The sequence below is a fragment of the Henckelia pumila genome, unplaced genomic scaffold (assembly GCF_033568475.1).
Source record: "Henckelia pumila isolate YLH828 unplaced genomic scaffold, ASM3356847v2 CTG_429, whole genome shotgun sequence".
Classification (NCBI taxonomy): domain Eukaryota; kingdom Viridiplantae; phylum Streptophyta; class Magnoliopsida; order Lamiales; family Gesneriaceae; genus Henckelia; species Henckelia pumila.
This window is the reverse complement of record NW_027331826.1, coordinates 1,881,361-1,906,269: the sequence shown is the minus strand read 5'-3', so window position 1 is coordinate 1,906,269 and position 24,909 is coordinate 1,881,361. Positions and strand designations below refer to the sequence as shown.

Genomic DNA, 24,909 nt, shown 5'->3' with positions numbered 1-24,909 from the left:
CGGACTGAAGTCCCTTCACGCATGCGACACGTCATTAGCTCCTTTACAGTAGCGAACCTTTCAGCCCTCGATTGAGCCCCAAAAAGTTCCTTGAGTTGTACGTGAATGTCAGCAGCATTCACGGTGTCCTCAAATCGCCTCTGGAGTTCATCAGACATCGAGGCTTGCATATAGCATTTGGCCTTGATATCATGGTCCCACCATGTATCAAGTGTGGCTAACTCTTCCGGACTTATGTCAGCTGGTGCTTCCTTCGGAGGAGATTTTTCTAACACGTAGAGCATCTTCTCCGAAGTCAAGACAATCTTCAACTTACGGAACCATTCCGTATAGTTTGCGCCAGTCAGTTTATTTTGTTCGAGGATCGAGAAAAGTGGATTACGCGAATTCATCTTTATGAAATACTGAAAAGAAACAGACAAATATCAGTGATTGTTTAAGTAATTTACTAAGACATAAAATAGGCAAAATTTATTTTATGAATCTCACTCCCACTATTTTAACGATTTCACTACCCTCTAGTGAAAACGGGAAACTGTTTTCCTTAGTGAGAACATGGAGTCCAATTGACAATCTATGGTTCCGAATAATATCAGCCAACCATAATTTTCAAAAGGTAGAGCCCAATTGCTTCCAAAGCAACCTCCATGTTTTTACCTCATGTCCAATAAGGGCCCAATAATATGACGCCGTTTATTGTGACATGTCAAGATGACCCATCAATATTAAGTTGTGATGGACGGTCGCCATGTGGATCCCCCAATAATATGAGCCGATCCCATGGGAGTTCCACCCAACTTACAACATGTGTCGATCCAATGTACAGCTTTCCGACGAACGGGCCCCCCCAATAATATGAGCCGGACCGTATCCGCGGGTAGCATCTCATACATTGATCGTTGATGGAAGGTAGGAACATTTAAACAAATTTAAATTTCCTTTATTTATCTTGATATCAATTTTAAATTTCCTTTATTTAGGGCAAGTGGGAGATTGAAAGAGTGGGTGCCCGGTTAGCCAACTTGTTGCTAAGGGCTTTTATGACTCTATGTATAAACAATCTTTGTTTAATATAATTTACATTAATTAATGGCATTTTCTTTATCTTTCTTCATATTGTTATATTGTGATATACTATTGTTGTTTTGATAAAGACCTTGAATATAATATAGTGTAAGTAAGATGAGATAGTGAATAAAGAGAGATCACTATTATGAAACACATCTTATAGTCACTGTATATTCTAAACAGTTCCTAGTCAATTGAGCCGTCCGCTAATAAGGATAAGGATCGCTCGAGATTGAGACTAGCATTTGTGATGCAAAGTACCACGTTTCATTTGTAATGAACATGGAGATGTTTAAAGCATGCAAATGGATATTCATATGATGAATGATCGAACTACCCTATTCGGACTTTCCAAGTGGTTATTATTATTTGAGTGGATAAGTCCGCGATTTTGGTTGTACACCATTAGTCCTTACTACTTGAAACATCATTGAGACTCTATATGCTAGTACTGTACTTTGACTCTTTACCGACTCTATTGGGGTAATCAGGTGTCGGGATTGGGTACAGTTATGACACATATAGGAGTCGATGCTTTGTTGTCAAGGATTCACCACATACTTGCGAGTGTGGATATCCTATGTGATCTGAGGAGATATTAGTGTAACGAATCTTTGGCCAGAGTACATGATGTGTTTTAGGTTACTCGGTTTTCCTAGTAACACATGCGATGTCATTATTTGATCTCCAAGATGTAATGCATAGTTATCGAATCTCGAACGACTCTCGATGCACCAATGGTTGTTGATTCGATCGGGATATATGGATAAAGGGACCGTACTGTATGCTAACCAAAATCTACTGGTTCTTGCAGGCGCTATCAGTGATACCTAGGGAATCATGGGGCGATGTTGCTAGGCGCTCTTACCATGCTTCGATGGGTAAGTCGGAAATTGTTGTTCCGAGTCACAAGGAGTTGTGAGCCCACGGCTAGCTGTATCCCTGAACCATTGAGGGTCACACAAGTAATGGATTACTAAACCTTGTTGAGATAGTTAAATTTAAAGAGTTAAATTTAATGAAAGAGAAGTTGGACTTCTTTACTAAAAGGGAGTGGAATTTCCTAAAATGACATAGGGATGGGCATTTTTGGAAATCACTGAATTCGGATTCAGAAAAATTATCTTGACTTTAAAAGATGCAGAAATGGTTTATGTGCACATTGGTAAAATCAGTTTATCAATCGGAGTCACGATGAATTTTATATTAATTTCTATAATAACAGGCTTGGCTTGTTGGGCTTAAGTTATGGATTGTGGGCCCTAAGGAGTTAGTGTCCTAATACAATTATAACTTAATCTAGTATAGAAATTATCTATAAATACATGTGTAGTGTTCGAAAATTACATAGCATTCACTCTTGCAATTTTCGAAAATACTGCATAATATTTCAAGGGGAATTTTTGAATTCCTCTGCTCCTTTTTGAGATAATTCAGTCTGTAATTTTTGTGAAAAATTACATTCTGAATTGACAGATCAAATCTGTTTATTCTCTTCGATAAACATTTGATTGATTTCTAGTGCAATCAATCAGAGGGTTTTAGTTTTCTATTCGTGGACTTAATTTCGGAGGTTGATCGTGATAGTCATCGGTTCTCGGGATTTACAAGAAGAGCAGATTAAATTCTGTAGGAGTCCATAATCAAGCCTTAACTTGAAGAGGTAAAAATATTTAATTGTGAATTTACATTTTTACTTGCAAGATTTTAATCATTAGGATTTGATACCCACGATATGGAATCGTTCCATATCAAAAAACAAAATTTTTAAACTTCCGCTGCTCCGGGTATCACATCCGTGTGATCAGAGAACGCGTGTTCCAAAAGTCCAACCCTCCGGGTTGGACGGTTCCAATCCGGCGGGTCCAACCCACCGGGTTGCCGGTTTTCCACATGAAAAACCGGGACCGGATCGGACATTTGCGGGTCCGGTCCCAGTTCCGGGTTGGACCCGTTGACCACGGGCCGGTTCTAAGCCAGTTCCGGGTCAAAACCGGCCCTTGGCCAAGTCTAAATCCATGAAAACTCCGAACTTGACCAATAGAAGTGGGCTTTGGCCAATCTCGAATAGCACTTACATTTTCTTCATCAAATTTCACCCCTTGAGCACTTACCACAAAACCAAGAAACACAACTTCATTTTTACAAAACACACACTTCTTCAAATTAGCATACAAATTTTCATCTTTTAGTGTGATTAGCACAATTCTCAAGTGTTCCACATGATCATCCAAATTCTTGCTATACACCAATATATCATCAAAATAGACAACAACAAATTTTCAAATATGTGAACGCAAGACATGATTTATCAATCTCATAAAAGTGCTAGGTGCTTTAGTTAATCCAAAAGGCATAACTAACCATTCATACAAACCATATTTAGTTTTAAAAGCAGTTTTCCACTCATCACCCTCTATCATCCTAATTTGATGATAACCACTCTTAAGATCAATTTTACTAAATATGCTAGAACCATGCAACTCATCCAACATATCATATAGTCTAGTTATGAAATGCCTATACTTGATGGTAATATTATTAATGGCTCTACAATCCACACACATGCGCCATGATCCATCTTTCTTAGGTACAAACAACACAGGAACTGCACAAGGAAACATAGACTCACGAACAAACCTTTATCTTAAAGTTCACTTACTTGCCTTTGTAGTTCCTTAGTCTCCTCCGGGTTACTTCTATAAATCGGACGATTTGGAAACACACTTTCGGGTACAAAATGGTAGCGCTTAATCATGTCACGCCCAAATTACCCAACTCAATTAGATAATCACTAAAAATGTAGTAGTGTGAGTAGGGATCATTTCCACGAGGAAAGATAAATTTAATTGTGTTCTTAAAATACTGGAAATAAATAAAAGGGGGTTTTTGAGAGTTGGATTAACTACTGAAAATTTTAAGCAATTAAAATAAATAGGATCACTAGCATGCAAGATTGAAAATTAAACTGGAGAAATCAATAAGAGACGAGACTTGGTATCGGGCGACTACACACTTGATATTCATTCATTCAATCATCGATTCCCTAAAAATAATTAATCTTATTAAATATTCGTCATTGTAAATCAAATTCCTGTTTTACCTTAATTTTAGTTAATTAGAAAACAACATTCTAAATTAACCCTTACCAATAAATTAACCCGGATTCCAGCGATCTAGATTTAAATTTACGATAGCATTCAAACTAGTAAGACTCACGAACCTAGACAACACAAACACCAGCTGATGTATTTAGCCTAGTCAATACTTGACCCTACGATTCAATAAATTCAACATCAGAAAATATCAAACGTAGTTGCTTTGCAAATTAGTTAATTCAAACAATTACGGATTTGAATTCTAATTTAGCTATAGTTTGCAAAACAAAATCCTAAGATGGCCAATCCTAAAATCTCGCATACAAGCATGAAATAAACCAGATCAAATATTGATACTTAATAAGAATTAAACACTGCAAATCGAATCTCATGAATAAATTATATCAAGGTTTCATCTCCCTCAACCAAGTAAAAAGGTTTAGCTACTACGATTCATTACCAAATCAATAAAAATTCAAAGAAGAGAAGAAAACTAGAGAGAAAATTGAAAGAACAAAACCTAGCCGCCTCGAGAGAGTCTCCAAGTCTGATAATTCTCTCTAAAACGGAATTAAAAGCCTAATAAAGCCTAGAGTCCAAAATAACAAAGTTTTCAAAAATATAAAATCCTTTCCGAACAGACCCGCTCGCTCGATCGGTAACATCTTGCAGATCGAGCGAGCCAAAATATTCAAAGCTACTGGTTTCAAAACACGCGCGCCGCTCGATCGGTAACATCTTGCAGATCGGGGGGCTTAAAAAATTCCAAGCTACTGTCTTCGCAAAACATGATCCGCTCGATTAGTAACATCTTGCAGATCGAGCGGCCAAAAGTTCTTCAGAAATTTCCAGCATTTCCATGACTCCAAAGTTCCGTCCTAGTCCGCCTTAATATACGACCTAACCACAAAAAACCGGAGAACAAATCATGCAAACACAGAAAATGAAATACGAACAAAATGCATAAATAAAACACGTAAACTAATGCAAAACAACAACAAAATGACACTAACAAATGCAATAAAAAACATAACTATCAAACTCCCCCAAACTTACTCCTTACTCGCCCTCGAGTAAGTCATGCAAAACAAAAAGAAACAGAACAACACATAAGCAAGGATGAGCATGCATAATATAGCCTCAGAAAGTCTCCTATAAAAACAAGTGCACATGTACTCTCGATCATCAATGATACTCCTTCAGTCAAATGCAAACGTGTGTGTGTGACATGTTACCCCAGTTACATGCAACTTTAAAAGACAAAGTTTCAAGACTGTTCGCCGACCTAAAAACAATTCGGTGCAAGTATCACAATCAAGAACTCTCCTCCCAATAATCCATCAACAAAACACAAACTCTCTTAAGCAAATTACGCACCATTTTTTTTTTACAGTCCCAATAATTACCCGCATACTTATCTATGGAATAGTGAATAGGATTTCATTCACATTCCAAGCCCGGATGGAACTGATGCCTTACTAATAATTTTTTTCTTTTTAAGGCGTAACCCCATTTTATCCGCAAACTTAGCCACAAACAAGATGAATAGGATTTCAAACACCTCACTCGCAACCCGGATGGAGTCGATTGCTTCATAAATATGCTATAAAAACTGATGTTTTTTTTTTCTAAACATACCCAAGAGAGTAAATGCTAAATCAACAAGATCATCGAAACCTGAGGACTATCATGTTCCACAAACATCTATTGTCGTGCAATGGTCCAACAGACATCCACGATATCTTATACATCGCTACACTTAACTGGTTAAACAGGCGTGCTTGGAATATTCAACAAACAACCTACAGTTTCTCAATCTGATCAAAAGCCAAATTTTTTTTCAAAAAATCATTATTTTTCAACTACCTCGTCATAGGCTAAAAAACTCATTCTCAGCTCATGCATTTGAAAGTTTTGATATGCAAGTGAGTTGTTTTCACTGTGCAGAATTTGTTATTCATAATATTTGATTTTGGATGATCTTGAATTGAGCGAGTTTCTTTGATTTGAAATTTGAGAATTATTGATTATTTGATGTGTATATTCAGTATATGTTGAAGTTTTGGGCTCGCAACTAATAGATATTTTGATTTCGAATAACAGCAAGATTTATGGGTTGATTGCATACGTTTCCACTAATTGGGAAATAGAAAGAAGAAATTAGCTACTTGCTTGATCGATTTAGTACAGATCTGTAATATTTGTACTTTTTGTACTTGAGTTTCTAGACAGATACTCACACAATCAGAATTGTTGCAATCCACACTAAGCTAGATTGGTTTGGAAAGATAAAATAAACATTGATATTAGATCAAGCAATGAAAATTCTATTGAGAACGCTAGATTCATAAATCAGATAAGACAGCAGATCAGAACAGATAAACTTTTGCGGTGAATAATCGTTTGAATATGCCAGATATTCTAGATATGGAATATCAGATTCTGAAAGAGGCATATGACAACAGATTGAATATCCATTCAATTGTTTACACATGTATGATTTACATGTAGTCATTACTTGGAAATCAGTATTGGTGAAAGAAATGAAAATAGATACGACAGAATTGATATTACCAATACTAAAATTCCAGTAAACGAAGCAGAAAAGAAGAACCCAAGTGGTGTCTGTAACAGATTAGTTACATAAGAGTTGAAAAAAGATCAACTCTTTGAAAGATTTGAGTTCGAATCTACTTAAATCGTCATGATTTTGCGATTTAGATTGTAGTAGATTTCGATAGATTCAAGACTATGTTGTATTAGATATGATACAAACATAAAAAGATACTTGTTATGTATTTAGCAAGATGATCAGATACAGGAATTATTGAAATCTATTGTCGAAATAGAGATTTTAGATTTGTTTTCTAGATCGTGGCACTGATTGTCAGAGGTTCTGTGTGTTTGGTTGTATGATATTTCATTATACCATCCTCCGATTAGTGGAATATCAGATGTGATTTTCCAGATTTCCGAGGATATTCTCAGAACTATAGTACTAGATTCGGTACAAATTTATTGATTATGTGCCATTTGATTACCATAATTCCTGTGACAGCTATCTAATATATACAGAGACAGTATTTTGATTTTTAGATGATAAGAAAAGCAGAATTGTCTTTATATTGAAACGATATTGCAGAAGTATTTGCTATCAGACCAGATATGAGTCAAGAAAAGATAGAGAATTTGAAGATTGATTTAAACAGAATGAGAATAGAGCAGCATTGACAGAGCTAGTAAATGAACAATAGATATAGATTTTGAAGCCTGAACAGAATGATCAGCAAAGAAGTTCTTTCCTAAGCATTATTAGGTTCAGAAAGAAATTTCAGAAGCTATGAGTAGTTGATCGAGCTTATGGATTAATACTCAATCTCGAATTGTCAGACAGATGACTTGTTATCCATATGCATTGGCTGAAGAATATCAGCTAGAATATGTATGTTCATTCAAGTCAGTTAACTGATACAGAGTTAGATCACGAGAAAGAGCAACTTAGATCTAAGTTGACTTAGTGATTATATGTTCACGAAATAGATATGATTGCAGAAGCGATCAGAAAGAAGATTAAAATACTATAGAAGAGAAGATATCAGAATAGATATCTGAAGCTCAGAGAATTGAAGTAATTATTACTTCAGTCAGCTATACAGCTTATGAGAATCAGCAGTAAGATCGAATGCGATTTCGAGGACGAAATCATTCCTTAGAGGGGAGGAATTGTAAGGCCCGAAAATATTAAGTTCTTAATGATGGGATTTAAGATTTAAATTCCGAATAAAAGTGAAAAGATGAATTTAAGAATTTATGGAAATTATAGATTTCAATTTCGGGTCGAAAATATTTAATTTGGGGATTTTTGGATTTTAAGATTTTAATATCCGGAATTCTTAAATTAAAAGATTAAAAAAATTTGAATTGATATTTAGGGAATTTAGGATGTAAATTCCAAGATTATAAATATCAAGGATTTAATTTGAGTATGAAATCCGAGCAAGGGCCAATTTGCGAATATTCTCGATAAGGTCCGAAATGATTTAATTTTAATTCGAGAATATTTAATTTGAGAATATTTAGAGTTTAAAATTAAAATTTATTATTCTTAAATTATTTAGTATCGAAATTGAATTAAATCTCTTGTGCGGGGACTGATTTGCAAATTATGGCAAAGTTGAGGGACCAAAGTGCAATTCCCTTGAAAGTGGGAATCACACGTGTATTTTTATATTGAGATGCATGTGTTTTCCTTCATTCTTCAGAATTGGACAGTAGGCAACAAAAAGGGAGAAAGAAAGAACTCCAAAGCAAATTTCTTTTGTGCCAATTCCGATTAAAATTGATCCGCCCAGTAGAATTTCCGATTGATCGTATATTTGCGATCACAGCTCCGAGTGCTACGTTTTGACGTAATTTTTATGAAGTTCTACCATGTTTGAATTTTATGATGTTGTTAGAATTAAGATTTGATTGTATAAACATGTTCTAGCATATACGACGATAGCATATCTAAAACGGATCGGGTAAAGATCGTCGTTTGAACATGTTTTCGAATTTTGAAAGATTTTTCAGAAATCTGATTTTTATGGGCTGATGTTCACGTTTTATTCTGCTGGAATTGGTGATGATATGTGATTGATATGATTGTATTATTGATGTTAATGCCTTTGGGATTTTCGAATTCGAACCGTTACGCCGTCGGTTTTGATTTTGACCGAACAATCAAGTCTTGTAGTTGTTTCAGAATTTATGAGATTGTAGTGCTATTGGGAGATGATATTGAATTGAAAATCAATGCATTTCAGATTTGAATGCAAAAGATCTAATTCGAATCGACGAACTCGAGAAGTTAGCCATTGAACTGAGAAAGACTGAAGAAGGTTTGAAACTAGTTTGCCTTGAATGATTGTACTGATTTGAGAAGATTGTGATGGAAGTTCTTTGATGTTATTTGTCCAGAATTGGAGCTTCTCAGATTCAGAAGGAAAGGTATGAATAGACATAATATGTTTTACGTATTCTATGTGATGCTTACAGATTTGTCGGTATCCTTGAGTGATTATATGATCATATGATTATATGATTGATGTGTTCAAGATGTTATTTTAGCTTATGTGTGATTTGATGCATCCAGATTATGTTGCATTCATCTTGAACTCCAGCCTGAAAAGCACAAAGGGCTGATTGGCCTAGAGTGCGTATGATGTTTGGAGAACTATAGTTGAGTGGCATGGAATGTAGATTTACTTCGAGAGTCAGAAGACTCATGGCATGAAATATAGATTTATTTCCGGAGCTAGATGACTCACTATAGTTGCACCAAAGTCAGGGAAATTGAGATATTTAACATGTAGTGACCCTTACCCGGATCACCTACTAAACAGAACTTATGCATGCAATTAACTTAATTAAACATATATCAGAATGAAACTGCGGAAACTATAAATAATATACAATCCCAAGTAAAGGAATCTGTAATTTATCCAATAATGTACAACCAATTCGAATAGCTGTATAAACCCAAAACAACAGTAATAAAACCTAGACGAAGCTTCAGCTGGCCAACCACTGACTAGCCCCTCCTGGATCCACCCTCCTCGTCCAATCGCAAACCTGCCCCATGGAATAGGGTGTCCAGAAACACAGAGTACGAGACGTGAGCATAAAACGCTCAGTGCGAGAGTATGAGTATACATGCATGCAAAGTGAACTCCCTATAGACTCGAGGTCAAGGATCAGATAACAGAGACAGACCGGGCCCTGGTATGTAGCACGCTGTGCCGTCGCTTCAGGAGGTGGCTCCCATACCGAGATAACCGTGGATACGCCGGACCCAAATCGATGGAAGTCCATCCACTAACAGGATAGGATACAACCCTACTAATAGACATCTCGAAAGAGATACAGTAAGATGCAAATGAATGCAGCATAATATCATGGCATATAAATCATGCAGTCACATAATACATGCATATTAGTCAGGATATCTCGAATAGTACTTTCGTACCTCAAAACAGTGCAAGCTCTACCAACTCTAGGTCCACGCCTATAGTCTGCTCTACACTGCCAAATGATACTACTATCATTAAAGTGCTCTAAAAGCCTTAACTAAGCTATTGCATACTCCTAAATATTTATAGGAAGCAAAAGCTATACCTTCGTCCGTCGTTAGCCCTTTGATGTCGGTGCCTCCAGAACTTGGGCACAACTCCGCTACGACTACCAAACGTCTCGCCGACCTCCGGACCAAGCCTAAGAAGACTAGAACAGCTCCAAAAGGACTAGAATGGAAAGGAGAACTCGGAATTGGCAAATGAAAGTGAAGCCTCGACCTTCTATTTATAGACAACGTTCGCACCTTCCGATCCTTGATCGGAACGTCCGAACCTCGATCGGAACGTCCGATCCTGCCATCGGAGCTTCCGAAGATCCTGATCTGCCACGTGTCAAAATATCACTTATTGACTCTGGATAGGGGTAATCGGAGCTTCCGGTCCTGATCGGAGCTTCCGGTCTTGCCACACGTCATGCCTGACGTAATATCGATCGGAGCTTTTGATCCTGTTCGGAGCTTCCGATCCTGATCGAAGCTTCCGAAATCACCTTCGGAGCTTCCGAACTCTACCCAAGTAATTATGATTAATTCCTTAATTACTGATTTTGGTTACGGGCTACTACATTTTCCCCCACTTGAGATATTTCGTCCTCGAAATCAGATGTTAAGTACCGAATGCAAATACAGAAATCAGAAACATTCTTTATTCAAATCAAACGTTTACAGAGTTCGCAACTGAATACAACTTAAAGAATGAAATCAAAACAACTCAGGATGGTCTTTATGCATCCTGTCCTCGAGCTCCCAAGTAGCTTCCTCAGTGCCTCGGCGCTGCCACTGAACTAAAATCAAAGGAATGACTTTGTTCCATAAAACCTTATCCTTATAATCCAGGATACGAAGAGGTTTCTCAACATAAGTCAAATCCTTGTCTACCTGAACCTCAGACCACTGCAGAATATGAGATTCATCCGCCACATACCGTCGCAACAGAGAAACGTGGAACACATCGTGAATACTGGATAGATGCGGTGGCAAAGCTAGTCGATAAGCCAAATCGCCAATGCTCTCCAAGATCTCAAACGGACTGATAAATCTGGGAGACAACTTGCCCTTAAGGCCAAATCTGAGAATCTTGCGGAAAGGTGACACTCTCAGAAACACTTTCTCCCCGACCTCGAACTGCAAAGGCCTACGCTTGATATTAGCATAGCTGGCCTGACGATCCTGTGCAGTCTTAATCCGTTTCTTGATTTGATCAACAATGTCTATCGCCTGCTGGATAAACTCCGGTCCCTCAGCCTGTCTCTCCCCCACTTCTTCCCAGAAGAGTGGAGTACGACAACGTCGCCCGTACAACGCCTCAAAAGGTGCCATCCCAATACTAGTATGATAGCTGTTGTTGTAAGCGAACTCGATCAACGGCAAATGATCCTGCCTGGCTGAACCAAAATCCATGACGCACGCTCTAAGCATATCCTCTAAAGTACGGATAGTGCGCTCTGACTGACCATCAGTCTCCGGATGATAGGTTGTACTCAAACTGAGAGTAGTACCCATCACACGCTGAACACTCCCCCAGAATCTAGATGTAAACCTGGGGTCCCGATCGCTGACAATGCTCACAGGCACTCCATGAAGTCGAACGATCTCCTGAATGTACATCCGTGCCATGCGATCCACAGAGTACTCTCGGCTATAGGCAATGAAATGCGCTGACTTGGTGAGTCGGTCCACCACAACCCAGATAGCATCACAGTTCCTCGGGGATACCGGCAAATGGGTCACAAAGTCCATTGTGATAAACTCCCATTTCCATTCAGGAATAGGCAGACTGTGAAGCAATCGTCCAGATCTTCGGTGCTCTGCCTTGACCTGTTGACATACCAAACATCTCAAAATAAACTGATAAACATTGCGTTTCATTCCCTTCCACCAGAAACGAGTACGTAGATCCTTGTACATCTTGTTGCTCCCAGGATGAATACTCAACTTAGTGCGATGCGCCTGAGACAAAATCTCTTTTCGCAATTCTTCATCCTGCGGAATCACAAGCCTACCAGACAAACACAGAAAGCCATCTGACTGATAATGAAATCCAGACGAGCTACCCTCGTTAGCTAGACGAGCTAAACGCTGGGTCTTCGAATCAGACATCTGAGCATCTCGAATGATTGAATACAAGGCTGGCTCAGATAATATCGCAAACATCTGGATACTCTGCATACCTTTCTTATGCTTGAAGGTATAACCTGAAGTACAACAGTCACTGATCGCACTAGACATCGAACAAGTCTGAAGTGCGGATAGTCGCACCTTGCGACTCAAAGCATCAGCGGTGAGATTAGCAGCTCCCGGATGGTACTTAATCTCGCAATCATAGTCCTTAAGCAAGTTCATCCAACGTCTCTGCCTCATGTTCAGCTCAGCCTGAGTGAACAAATACTTGAGACTCTTATGGTCGGTGAAGATCTCAAATTTCTCGCCATACAGATAATGACGCCAGATCTTCAAAGCGAACACAATGTCTGCCAATTCCAAATCATGGACTGGGTAGTTGTCCTCGTGAAGCTTCAGCTGTCTAAAAGCGTATGCGATCACATGCCCATTCTGAGTCAGGACACAACCTAACCCCTGAAGAGAAGCATCCGTGTAAACCACATACCCTCCAGATCCTGACGGTAATGCCAACACCGGCGCAGAATTCAACCGTCATCGAAGCTCACAGAAATTCTTCTCACACTCGGAGGACCACTCGAAATCCACACCTTTGCGGGTAAGCTGTGTAAACGGTCGAGCTAACTGAGAGAAGTTCAGAATGAAGCGACGATAATACCCTTCTAGACCCAGAAAACTATGGATCTCAGCAACTGTCGTTGGACGCGACCAATTAAGTACCGCTTCAATCTTGCTTGGATCAACAGAAATCCCCTCCCTGGATATGATATGGCCAAGAAAGACCACTCTATCCATCCATAACTCACACTTACTCAGCTTAGCGTACAACTGCTCATCTCAAAGAGTCTGCAGTACCAATCGCAAGTGAGAAACATGATCTTCCATATTACGCGAATACACCAAGATGTCGTCAATAAAGACCACGACAAACTTGTCCAAATACTCCCTGAAGACACGGTTCATCAAATCCATGAATATAGCCGGTGCATTAGTCAAACCAAATGGCATTACTAGGAACTCGTAATGCCCATAGCGAGTACGGAATGCAGTCTTGGTTTCGTCCTGATCACGGACTCTCAACTGATGATACCCAGATTTCAAGTCAATCTTGGAATAAACTGATGTGCCCTGCAGCTGGTCAAACAATTCATCAATACGAGGCAACGGATACTTGTTCTTCTTATCGTAACGAACAACACCTCCAGAACTAGAGGAAGAAGAAGATCCAGACTTCTTGAAAGTTTGGGCACGGGGACCCAAAGAACTAGCAGGCCTCGACTGAGGGAAAGACCTGTTCCGCCGAATGCTGTCCTCCGCCTGGCGACAACGGCTCACCATACCCTCGTAGGACATGTCGTCGCCAACCGCCACACGATCATGGATCTCAGGGTTAAGGCACTGAAGGAACAGATTATACTTCATCTCTGAGCTATCAGCAATCTTGGGGCAATAGGATAGCAGATCAAAGAACCTCTACTGATACTCATCGATAGACATGGCACCCTGTTGCAGACTCAGTAGCTCGCCTGCCTTTGACTGACGGAGTGCAGGAGGAAAATACCTCTTTTGGAAAGCTGTGCGGAACTCGGCCTAGGTGGCCACTCCTCTCGCCGCAACAAAAGGTGCAGAAGTAAACCTCCACCACCTGCGCGCACGCCCATCCAGAAGATAGCCAAGGGTCTCCACCTTTTGCTCCTCGGTGCATTGGAAAGTCTGAAAAGTCGTCTCCATGCGGTCTAACCAGTTCTCCGCATCTTCCGGAGACTCACCTCCAACTAAGGGCTTAGGACCCATAGCTAAGAATCGACGCACAGTGAAACGCTCGTCGTCATGATGACGATGACGCCGTTCTCGACGAGGCTCCCAGTCGGCATCACCCCAACGCCCACCACCACTGCCATGAGAACTCCGGTCGTCATGATTTGCCATCTACAAAAATACCTCAAGATGAGAATAAATCCCAAGAATTCTTTTGCATGCTCTGATACCATAAATGTAGTGACCCTTACCCGTATCACCTACTAAACAGAACTTATGCATGCAATTAACTTAATTAAACAGATATCAGAATGAAACTGCGGAAACCATAAATAATATGCAATCCCAAGTAAAGAAATCTGTAATTTATCCAATAATGTACAACCAATTTGAATAGCTGTATAAACCCAAAACAACAGTAATAAAACCTAGACGAAGCTTCAGCTGGCCAACCACTGACTAGCCCCTCCTGGATCCACGCTCCTCGTCCAATCACAAACCTGCCCCATGAAATAGGGTGTCCAGAAACACAGAGTACGAGACGTGAGCATAAAACGCTCAGTGCGAGAGTATGAGTATACATGCATGCAAAGTGAACTCCCTATAGACTCGAGGTCAAGGATCAGATAACAGAGACAGACCGGGCCCTGGTATGTAGCACGCTGTGCCGTCGCTTCAGGAGGTGGCTCCCATACCGAGATAACCGTGGATACGCCGGACCCAAATCGATGGAAGTCCATCCACTAACAGGATAGGGTACAACCCTACTAATAGACATCTCGAAAGAGATACAGCAAGATGCAAATGAATGCAGCATAATATCATGGCATATATATCATGCAGTCACATAATACATGCATACTCAGTCAGGATATCTCGAACAGTACTTTCGTACCTCAAAACAGTGCAAGCTCTACCAACTCTAAGTCCACGCCTATAGTCTGCTCTACACTGCCAAATGATACTACTATCATTAAAGTGCTCTAAAAGCCTTAACTAAGCTATTGCATACTCCTAAATATTTATAGGAAGCAAAAGCTATACCTTCGTCCGTCGTTAGCCCTTTGATGTCGGAGCCTCCAGAACATGGGCACAACTCCGCTACGACTACCGAACGTCTCGCCGACCTCCGGACCAAGCCTAAGAAGACTAGAATAGCTCCAAAAGGACTATAATGGAAAGGAGAACTCGGAATTGGCAAATGAAAGTGAAGCCTCGGCCTTCTATTTATAGACAACGATCGGAACTTCCGATCCTTGATCGGAACGTCCGAACCTCGATCGGAACGTCCGATCCTGCCATCGGAGCTTCCGAAGATCCTAATCTGCCACGTGTCAAAATATCACTTGTTGACTCCGGATAGGGGTAATCGGAGCTTCCGGTCCTGATCGGAGCTTCCGGTCTTGCCACACGTCATGCCTGACGTAATATCGATCGGAGCTTTCGATCTTGTTCGGAGCTTCCGATCCTGATCGGAGCTTCCGAACTCACCTTCGGAGCTTCCGAACTCTACCCAAGTAATTATGATTAATTCCTTAATTACTGATTTTGGTTACGGGCTACTACATAACACCACCTCGAGTGGGAGAGTCGGTGGTTGGTTAAAGATTTTATTTTCCCGGGATCCCAGAACTACGATTTATTGATATCGGATTTGATAGCTTATTCCTTGGCACATGCATTGCATTTATGCATTAACCTAGAGATTTCTATGGTTTAGAATATGCGTTTATAAATGCTAGCATGTTATTTTACATTCAAGATTTGAATTAGTTTATATGCTTAAATGTTGTATATGCATGTCGTTCATACTGCGATTTATTCTAACTGGAGTTATCTGGTTGTTGCTTTGTTTGTATGTGTGCATTGCATCAGGTTGGGGCATGAACAAGTTAGAGTTGGCTTCGATAGCTCGAGACACTACAAGAAAAATGCACAAACACAACCCCTAAAAGACAACGCTTTTAGTGAAAAGTGTTGTAATTTTTTGAAAGACAACGCTTTTTACTAAAAGCGTTGTCGTTATATGTTTTTTATTTAAGAAAGACAACGCTTTATTTACAAAGCGTTGTGGAATAGCATTTTTTTGGGGTCAAAGACAACGCTTTTAAAAGCGTTGTCTATTACCATTTTTTTTTCATGTATAACAACCCTTTTTAAATAGTGTTGTAGAAAATGTATTATTTTTATTTAAAATAAATCATTAAATAAATCATATTAACCAGATCCGATCCCCAAATCAAAAGCTTCCCGATTCCTTCTCTTCTCGCGTGTGATCCCTAGCCTTTCTCCTTTTCTCTCTTTCAATTGAAAATCCCATGTCAATTTTTGCTCGATTCTTAGACGAATTTTGAAGTGATCTCCGACAAGCCTTCTCCAGGAGCTCTAAATTTGCAATCGATTTCATCGGCTTATTTTATTTCTTGAGGGAACAACCTCCAAGAGTCGCGAAGCCACGGCGAAGGCGACTTTACCGCCACGGCTATGGCCTGCTAATCCCAGTTTCTTCAAGTCTGGATTCACCTGGGGTGGGAGGAAATTGACTAATTTCCTTCCAACTTGGGTTTATATGCGTATACCCACACGGGACTCACCTCCAAGAGTCGCGAATCCTATGCAAGTGCTGGCAAGAATTTGGTGAGTAGAATGCCTTCTATCTGTTTGAGAATTTTACTCTTGTCGCATTTTCATGGTTTCCTCAAAGTATGCGGAAGCCTGTGTTTTTAATTTTTTTCATTTCCACTTTTCTGTTCTTTTATGGAATCTTTTAAGGATCTCTGGCATTATTTTTTCAGGTCGATCTTTAATTGCCAATAGGAAGGGGAAACTCAAGCTGGGCAGAGGAAAATGATTCCAACGACATAGATTTGAGGCCTCGCAGTATTCTCTAGATTTTTTTGATTCCCTTCCTGCCAATTTCTTGGTAAATGTGAATGGATTAGAAATCCATGCCATAGCAGAGTAGCGACAGAGTTTGGAAAGTACTCCACTTCTTGGTTAGGTTGGTGATTTACATAAGGATTTGTACTTGTGATGTTGTGTAGTAAATGTAATTACTGGAGTTCTTCATCTGAATGATGCATGAATATCTTGTGATTTATGAGCTGTGAAATAACTTTTTTTCTTTCAGTTTTAATCTTCACCAATTGGGATGATATTATGAATAATAATATGATCGTATAACCTTTCAGATTGGTTAATATACTTCATCTTTGGTATGAGTGTATTACATATTGGCATATCCCAAGTTATGATCAGATATGATTGAACTTGCATTTTACAATGCTAAGTTATTTTGGGGATTAGTCTATGCTACCCTATGTATCACAAGCTGTTGAACTTGTTAAAACATGTCTATGTCTTGTATAATTTATGTTTAGAACTCATAAATCCGATAGAAAAGTGGTTGTCCTAAGATATAGGTGTTGAAATTGATAAAACTTTGATTTTCATTGTCAAGAAAAATCACTTTTTACTTGATGTTATATGAGAGGTCCTAATGATTTTATCGCACTTTGATCGGCTTGAATCTGGGAGAAGCTCGATCAGTGTGCATACTGCTCCAGATTTTATGGCTTTCAACTAAGATTTTTTCGAAGTTTCCAACACTTGAAGCAGCACTTGCAGAGCACAAGGACTTGTTGTTGTACAGTTCTCGTCCGATAAAATCTCTTAACAGTGACTTGAAAACCATATTCTTTTTCTGCAGAAAAATCATATTTATACATCAGGAGCTTCATGTACTAATATTGTCGTAATCAGAGCAGCTCTTCGTGCTAAAAAACCAGAGCTGCTCACTGTCATATTGCCGCAGAATTTGAAAAAGCAACCCCCAGAAAGTCAAGAGTTACTGAATCTGCATTTTCTTTGGTAAGAATTGAGGATTGATTGTCATTGGAATTATCAAAACCACAAGGTTTGCTGTAGCTAAAGTTTCATATACATTTTTGTTTAAAATATATGTTCCCACTATGCAAAATATCAATCTACTGCTCTAAGATGCCTTCATATGTCTCAGATTCTTCACCCTTTCATGAGTTTATGTGCCTAGAAAGATGGTCTAGGAAAACTTGTACAACAGATGATAATGATGCAATGATTTATGGATTTCCAGGTACAAAATGTGATTAAAAATCAAATTTATGGTCATAAAAATCAAAGTTCTTGACTCATTTTCTTCTCCTGGAACCTGGTCAATTATTTTTTGTCGAAATGTGATTAAAAATCAAATTTATGGTCATAAAAATCAAATTTTTGGTGCGAATGTTGACGTTTATCTCAGTCCTCTCGACAATTCTGACCATTTCGTAGACTCTCCGTACATTAGTGTTCAAACGATGGAGAATCAAATTAAAGAACTAGAGGTTTGGATTTCTCTTGATGGAAGTTTCCTCTTTATTGCTTGCTTTAACATCTGATTTATTTTTTTAAAATTGGATCGTACATGTAGGTCAAGGAATTGAATTGATGTTTGCGGTTTGATTTTTACATATCTTCGATATAGTTTTTCTTCTGCTGCTTTGAGTTGAAAATATTTCTGCATACATTTTCAATATTCTGAGTTGAAAATCTTTCTGCATACATTTTCAATATTCGTTGTCGCTCGCTTTTCAGCCTTTCTAATTCTGCTTTCTAATTACATTTCCTCATATTTTCATCTAGCTGCGTGATATATATAGCAAGCATATGCTATCGAAATGAACTGTGGAGGTAAAGATCACTCGACATTTCTCACTTTTGTTTCCCCGTTAATTACAGCGTCAAGGTTCTTCAGTGGCTTCTGAAGTCGAATTAGAAAGGCTGAAATGCAAGCGACAACAATCTGCTGAAATGATTCGGAAGTGGGAGAGAATGTACAAGGAGCTACATCAAGTTTGTGTCGAAATGATTGTCGATGGTGGTCTCACTGAAGGTGCCAGAATTTCCTCCGATATGAACTGATTTTTTCTGTCAACTTTGTTAATATTTAGGTACGTATCGATCATAGTTTTGTGTTTACCAACTCAAATGTTCCAAGTTCACCATTATCTTGAATCGCTTTATCTCATTTTTGGAGGGAATGGTGGCACATTTTAGAGTTCTTTACACAATTAATGGTTTTATTCCGGGGGTGTATTTTTTGTTGATGTAAAAATATTGCTTTCTAAGCTGCCTCTGATAATACTTAGCTGTCTGAGATTCAGATTTCTACAAGAACTTGTAGACAATTTCTTAGTTGCGTGCTTGATTAGTATTCATCATCTGAGAGAACATGCTAGAAGGTGTGGCATCAAAGCATATTAGAAGTTTCCATCTTTTGGGTAAACCTGAGAATTACTCTTTTCATTTTCCACCAAAAGTGTACTCCATGAAAATGAGTGATCCAGGACCATGCAAATTTATGGTCATAAAAATCAAAGTTGCTGACCATTAAACTGACTATTAAAATTATTTTTTAATTCTTTATTTTGTAGTTTAAATGTGGATGCTTATTTATTTTCTGGTTCATGCTGACATGATAAAAACCGTAGGATATATTATGCCTGAACATGCAAGGCAACTGTTTTAAATTGGCATAACAGCCTTTTTGTTTTTTTTTTGGTGATGATCTTTGAGTTATACCTCATTTTTCTCACCAAATTACTACCAACTCCAGCTGATGGCTATTCTAGTTAATGTTTGGCTAAGCTATGTAATTATTTGTTTTCTATTTAAATGAATATGCTGCTCAATTGGTGAAACAGAAGATGGATTATTTGTTTTGCGTTCCCTGAAATTGCCAATGATATGTATGAAAATCAGAATCAGAAAATACTAAAGCTCTTTAAGAAGTTCCCTGAAATTGCCAATGATGTGCTTTGCGTCCCCTGAAATTGACAAATAATGGATGCCAAAGTCTTGGTTATCATCAGCTTGAAAATATACATATTAACATTATATCTTTTATTCTCTATAGTGTTACTTACTAAAAGAATGGACAAAGAATGGATGTCAAAGTCTCGGTTATCAAGGGAATATGAGCATGGAGTAGAGTATTTCTTGAAATTTGCAATAAAAAATGCCGAGGATCGGGAAGCAATATCTTGTCCATGTACAAAATGTGGTAATCTGAAGAAGAAAAAGGTAGAGACTATAAGGGCACACATGTATTCTAATGATATAGATTTGACATATCATACTTGGATATGGCATGGTGAAAGGTCTGCGATGAAGAACTCAAATAATGATCGTGATCAAGAAAGGGAAGATGTACCAAAGTTTGACGCCGAGGAACCAATAGATATGGTACATGCTGCATTTGATAGTTATGCTGAGAATCCAACCACATTCAAAAATCTACTTGAAGATGCTGAGAAACCTTTATATCCTGGATGCAGTAAATTTACAAGGTTATCTGCAGTTGTAAAATTATTCAACTTGAAAGCCAAATATAGTTGGAGTGACAAAAGTTGCACCGACCTACTCAATTTGTTAGGAGAAATGCTTCCAGATGACAACAAATTGCCTTTATCTTTCTACGATGCAAAGAAAAGCTTGTGTGCATTAGGGATTACTTATGAGAAAATCCATGCTTGCCCTAATGATTGCATCTTATACCGTAAGGAGTATGAGGATATGAACAGTTGTCCTACTTGTGGGATGTCAAGGTGGAAGATGGGCCAAAAAGATACGATAAAGGAAGGAGTTCCTGCAAAGGTTCTATGGTACTTTCCTCCAATTCCGAGATTTGTACGAATGTTTCGGAATAAGGAGTTTTCCAAGGAGCTGACTTGGCATGCTGATAAAAGACTTAATGACGGATACTTACGCCATCCAGCTGATGCACCTTCTTGGAAATTAGTAGATCACAAGTGGCCAAATTTTGCTGCTGATTCAAGAAATCTTAGATTGGCCATTTCAGCTGACGGGATCAATCCCCATGGTATGATGAGTTCTACATATAGTTGTTGGCCAGTTTTAATGATCACTTACAATCTTCCCCCATGGTTGTGTATGAAGAGAAAATTTATGATGCTCACAATGTTGATTTCTGGTCCCAAACAACCAGGAAATGATATCGATGTTTACTTAGCACCTCTAATCGATGACTTGAAATTCCTATGGGATATAGGTGTTGAAGCATATGATGCATATAGACAAGAAACCTTCTCGCTCAGAGCTGTCTTGCTGTGGACCATCAATGACTTTCCTGCATATGGAAACATATCAGGATGTATTGTGAAAGGATATCACGCATGTCCGATTTGTGGTGAAGAAACATATTCAACAAGGTTGAAACATAGCAGGAAAATGTCGTACACAGGCCATAGAAGGTTTCTACCTGCAAATCATCTTTATCGAAGGCAAAGAAAGGCATTTAATGGGTACCAAGAGTTCAACCCTGCACCCAAACCATTGAGTGGCGATGAAGTGTTAAAAAAAGTCGATGGAATTCATTGTCATTGGGGAAAAATGAGAAAGAAGATTCAGTCCACGAAAGATGATGTAAAACCATCCTTCAAAACGAAATCAATTTTCTTTGAACTTGAGTATTGGAAACATCTATATGTTAGACATGTTCTTGATGTGATGCATATAGAAAAGAACATCTGTGAAAGTCTTCTCGGTACGTTGCTTGACATTCCGGGAAAAACAAAGGATGGAATTGCAGCTAGATTAGACCTTGCTGAAATGAATTTGAGGACAGATTTGGCTCCAGTGATGGGGGAGAAGAAATCTTTTCTGCCAGCAGCATGTTATACACTTACAAAAGATGAGAAAAGAAAGATTTTGAATTCTTTGTGTGGAATGCAATTACCTACATGTTACTCATCCAACGTTAAAAACTTTGTTTCGATGAAGGACTTGAAACTTGTTGGCCTTAAGTCACACGACTACCACACTTTAATGCAGCAATTACTTCCAGTGGCCATACGTGGTGTCTTGCCCAAACATGTCAGAGACTCTATCACTCGTTTGTGCTTCTTCTTCAATGAGCTATGTAATAAAGTGATGGATCCCTCAAAGTTGGATGAGCTGCAGAGAGAGATTGTGATCATATTGTGTTTACTTGAAAAGTATTTTCCACCTTCGTTTTTTGACATAATGATTCATTTAACAGTTCATCTTGTGCGAGAGGTGAAAATTGGCGTACATTTATTATCATGACTGTGCATAAATAATAAGTTATCACATAAATAATATAGGTTGCACGTGTTGATGATCATTCCACTTATCAAGTATCCGAAAGATTAAAGTGGATGGCGCGTGGACCTTCCAAGCAAGTCTTAAAGTACTCTAGTTATTTGATTGATGGGGTTACTTATGCTACAAGAGAGCGTGATGATATGCGAGTTGTTCAAAACTCCGGAGTCAGCTTAGTTGCAAAGATAATGCAAGTTTCTACTGCAAAGGATAAACATCCTATCGTGTCAGATATGGTTTTTTATGGAGTAATACAAGAAATATGGGTGGTTGATTACCACAAATTTCAAATTCCGATGTTTAAATGTAATTGGGTGGAGAATAGTAATGGTATCAAGGTAGATGATCTTGGATTCACGTTGGTCAACCTCCATAGAATTGGATACAAATCTGATTCATTTATTTTAGCGAGCCAAGCGAAGCAAGTTTTTTACATTGAAGCTCCTGAAGATCCTTTATGGAGTGTTGTACTTGCGACTCCATGTAGGGAGTACTTTGAATACACAAAGGGTGAAGAGTTGGAAGAAACTGCAATGCATTATCATTCTTCTAGCAGAGGGTTAGCACCAATGGATGTTGATGTTGCAGATGACAATGAACCATGCATTCGTGAAGACTGTGATGGGATTTGGGTTGAAAATAATTAAGTACTTAAGTTTCACATTTGAGATGAGTTTGTAAAAAATTTACATTGAGATGTTATTTACGCTTTGAAGATGCTTGTTTGACATTGTTAGTTATGATCAGATATTTTTTGACATTCAGTAATCGAACAATGGCAAATTAGTAGTTCTTGGATATTGAGAGTACTTCTATCTTACATGAATTGTTCTTATTTTTTGTTGTTGCCTATATTTCTTTCTTATTTCTAGACAATGCATTTATTTGTGATTACATAATGCATAAAAGTTTACAGGAAAGAGTTCGACAACTAGCGAATACTTATCAGTGCTTGTATTTGCTGTAGGTTTTGGCTTCTGAAAAGCTGTTGGAGAACAAATATAAAGCTGCCCAATGAAGCAAAGCAGTTCCTGATTAGCGTCTGCTATTTCAAAGTTTTTTCTGCTTTTTTGGGGCTAAATCTGGTTTGAACTAGCGAATACTTATCATTGCTTGTATTTCTATATATTTTAATTGATTTAACGATTTAATTCATCTTTAATTTCTGTCCACTGTCTTTGATTTGAAAACAGGCCATCGACAAAGTTCCTTTACTCCCAGGTTTTCTTGAGCTCATAGGGATAGTGTATTCATCTGTGAGTATCTTTATTTTTGTGAATGGCTTATCTCTGTAGTTTATATCAGTAATGTTGCATACTCGTTGGTTTTCCCTAAATTAATGTAATTTTGGTTTTTTTCTTTTAATGTGGATATCCATATATCCTTCGGGACAAGCCCTTAGATGATTGGCAAGGCCCCACAGTAATACTTTGTATATTGCATGGATCGATGACAGCTGAGTGGAGATAAGTTGAGCAGGGAAATGTCCCAGCTTATCTCTGTAGTTTTAATATAAGAGATTTAACATTTGTATAACACTACCTTCAAACTCACACATTTTGCGTGTCTGTGAAATATTGAATAAAGTTTAACACATTAAATTTAAATATGCTTGTATTGATTGATATCTAGGTATGCCAATAATAAATAACAAAATATAGTATAGCAAACCGACGGGTACAATTCAAACTAAAAAACAAGATTAAATTTTGTTCAGCTGCGTGCATGCATGCTTTCATTTATATTACTGCTATACATTTAGTATTCATCTGTGAGTATCTTTTTCATCTTATATTGATGTTAAATCTATCTGTTATGTGCCATTCGTCTCATAGATTCTATTAACTTCAGTCTTGTTAAAACTTTTTGTTAGAATCACTCACTTTGCTAATGGCAGATTAAATTTTTTGCAGAATCAGATTAGTGAAGTTGGTTCTGCCCTCTACAATTTCAAACAATAAATATTAGTGAAAGAAGCAAAAATGGGAAAGGGTAAAGAGAAATTAGAATATGCTGCCACTATTTCAGACGCAAAGTTGGGCAAGGGTAAAGAAAAAGTAGAATATGATACCACTAGAGAGAGTTGGTGTGGTAACACTGGGTTGGATTCTACTGACACCGACACCACTAGAACTCCTAGAGGTCGCACAAAAATGGATAGTCTTGCAATACAAAGAGTTAAAGGAATTAAAAAGGATGTTGAATTCAACAAACTGGGACAGCCAGTTGGAGAAGCTGCTATTGGAATGCAGAGTTACATTGGCGTGGTTGCACGGGAAAAGGTCAAGATTTCTTACAAGACATGGAAGCAAGTTCCAATAGATGTTAAAGAATTGATATGGGATTTGGTTAATGTAAGTAAATTATCATGTATTAAAATATAGGATATATTTAATATTATTATGTTATTAATTTCTAATGTATTCTCGCTTTTGTTATTTGTAGTTGTCATATAATGTTGACGCAAAGTGGAAGAAGGGTTGTTTGAGATCAGCAAACATGAAGTGGCGTCAATACAAAGCCCATCTTACGCAGACGTTTATTTTAGGCAAGCTTGATAAACCTGAGGAGTTGTATGAGCCACCTGCT

At 38.3% G+C, this 24,909-nt stretch overlaps 1 protein-coding gene across 1 annotated transcript in view; it reads left to right on the top strand.

Annotated features, from left to right (window-relative positions):
• The window catches only part of LOC140871175 (uncharacterized), an 83,225-nt gene extending 60,258 nt beyond the window's left edge, over positions 1-22,967 (top strand). The window contains exons 3-7 of the mRNA XM_073273608.1: positions 17,889-18,027; positions 18,440-18,521; positions 18,916-19,069; positions 20,093-22,254; positions 22,323-22,967. Of these exons, the coding sequence (XP_073129709.1) occupies positions 17,889-18,027; positions 18,440-18,521; positions 18,916-19,069; positions 20,093-22,254; positions 22,323-22,967 (3,182 nt within the window). The remainder of the gene's footprint in view (positions 1-17,888; positions 18,028-18,439; positions 18,522-18,915; positions 19,070-20,092; positions 22,255-22,322) is intronic.
• The last annotated feature ends 1,942 nt before the right edge of the window (positions 22,968-24,909 follow it).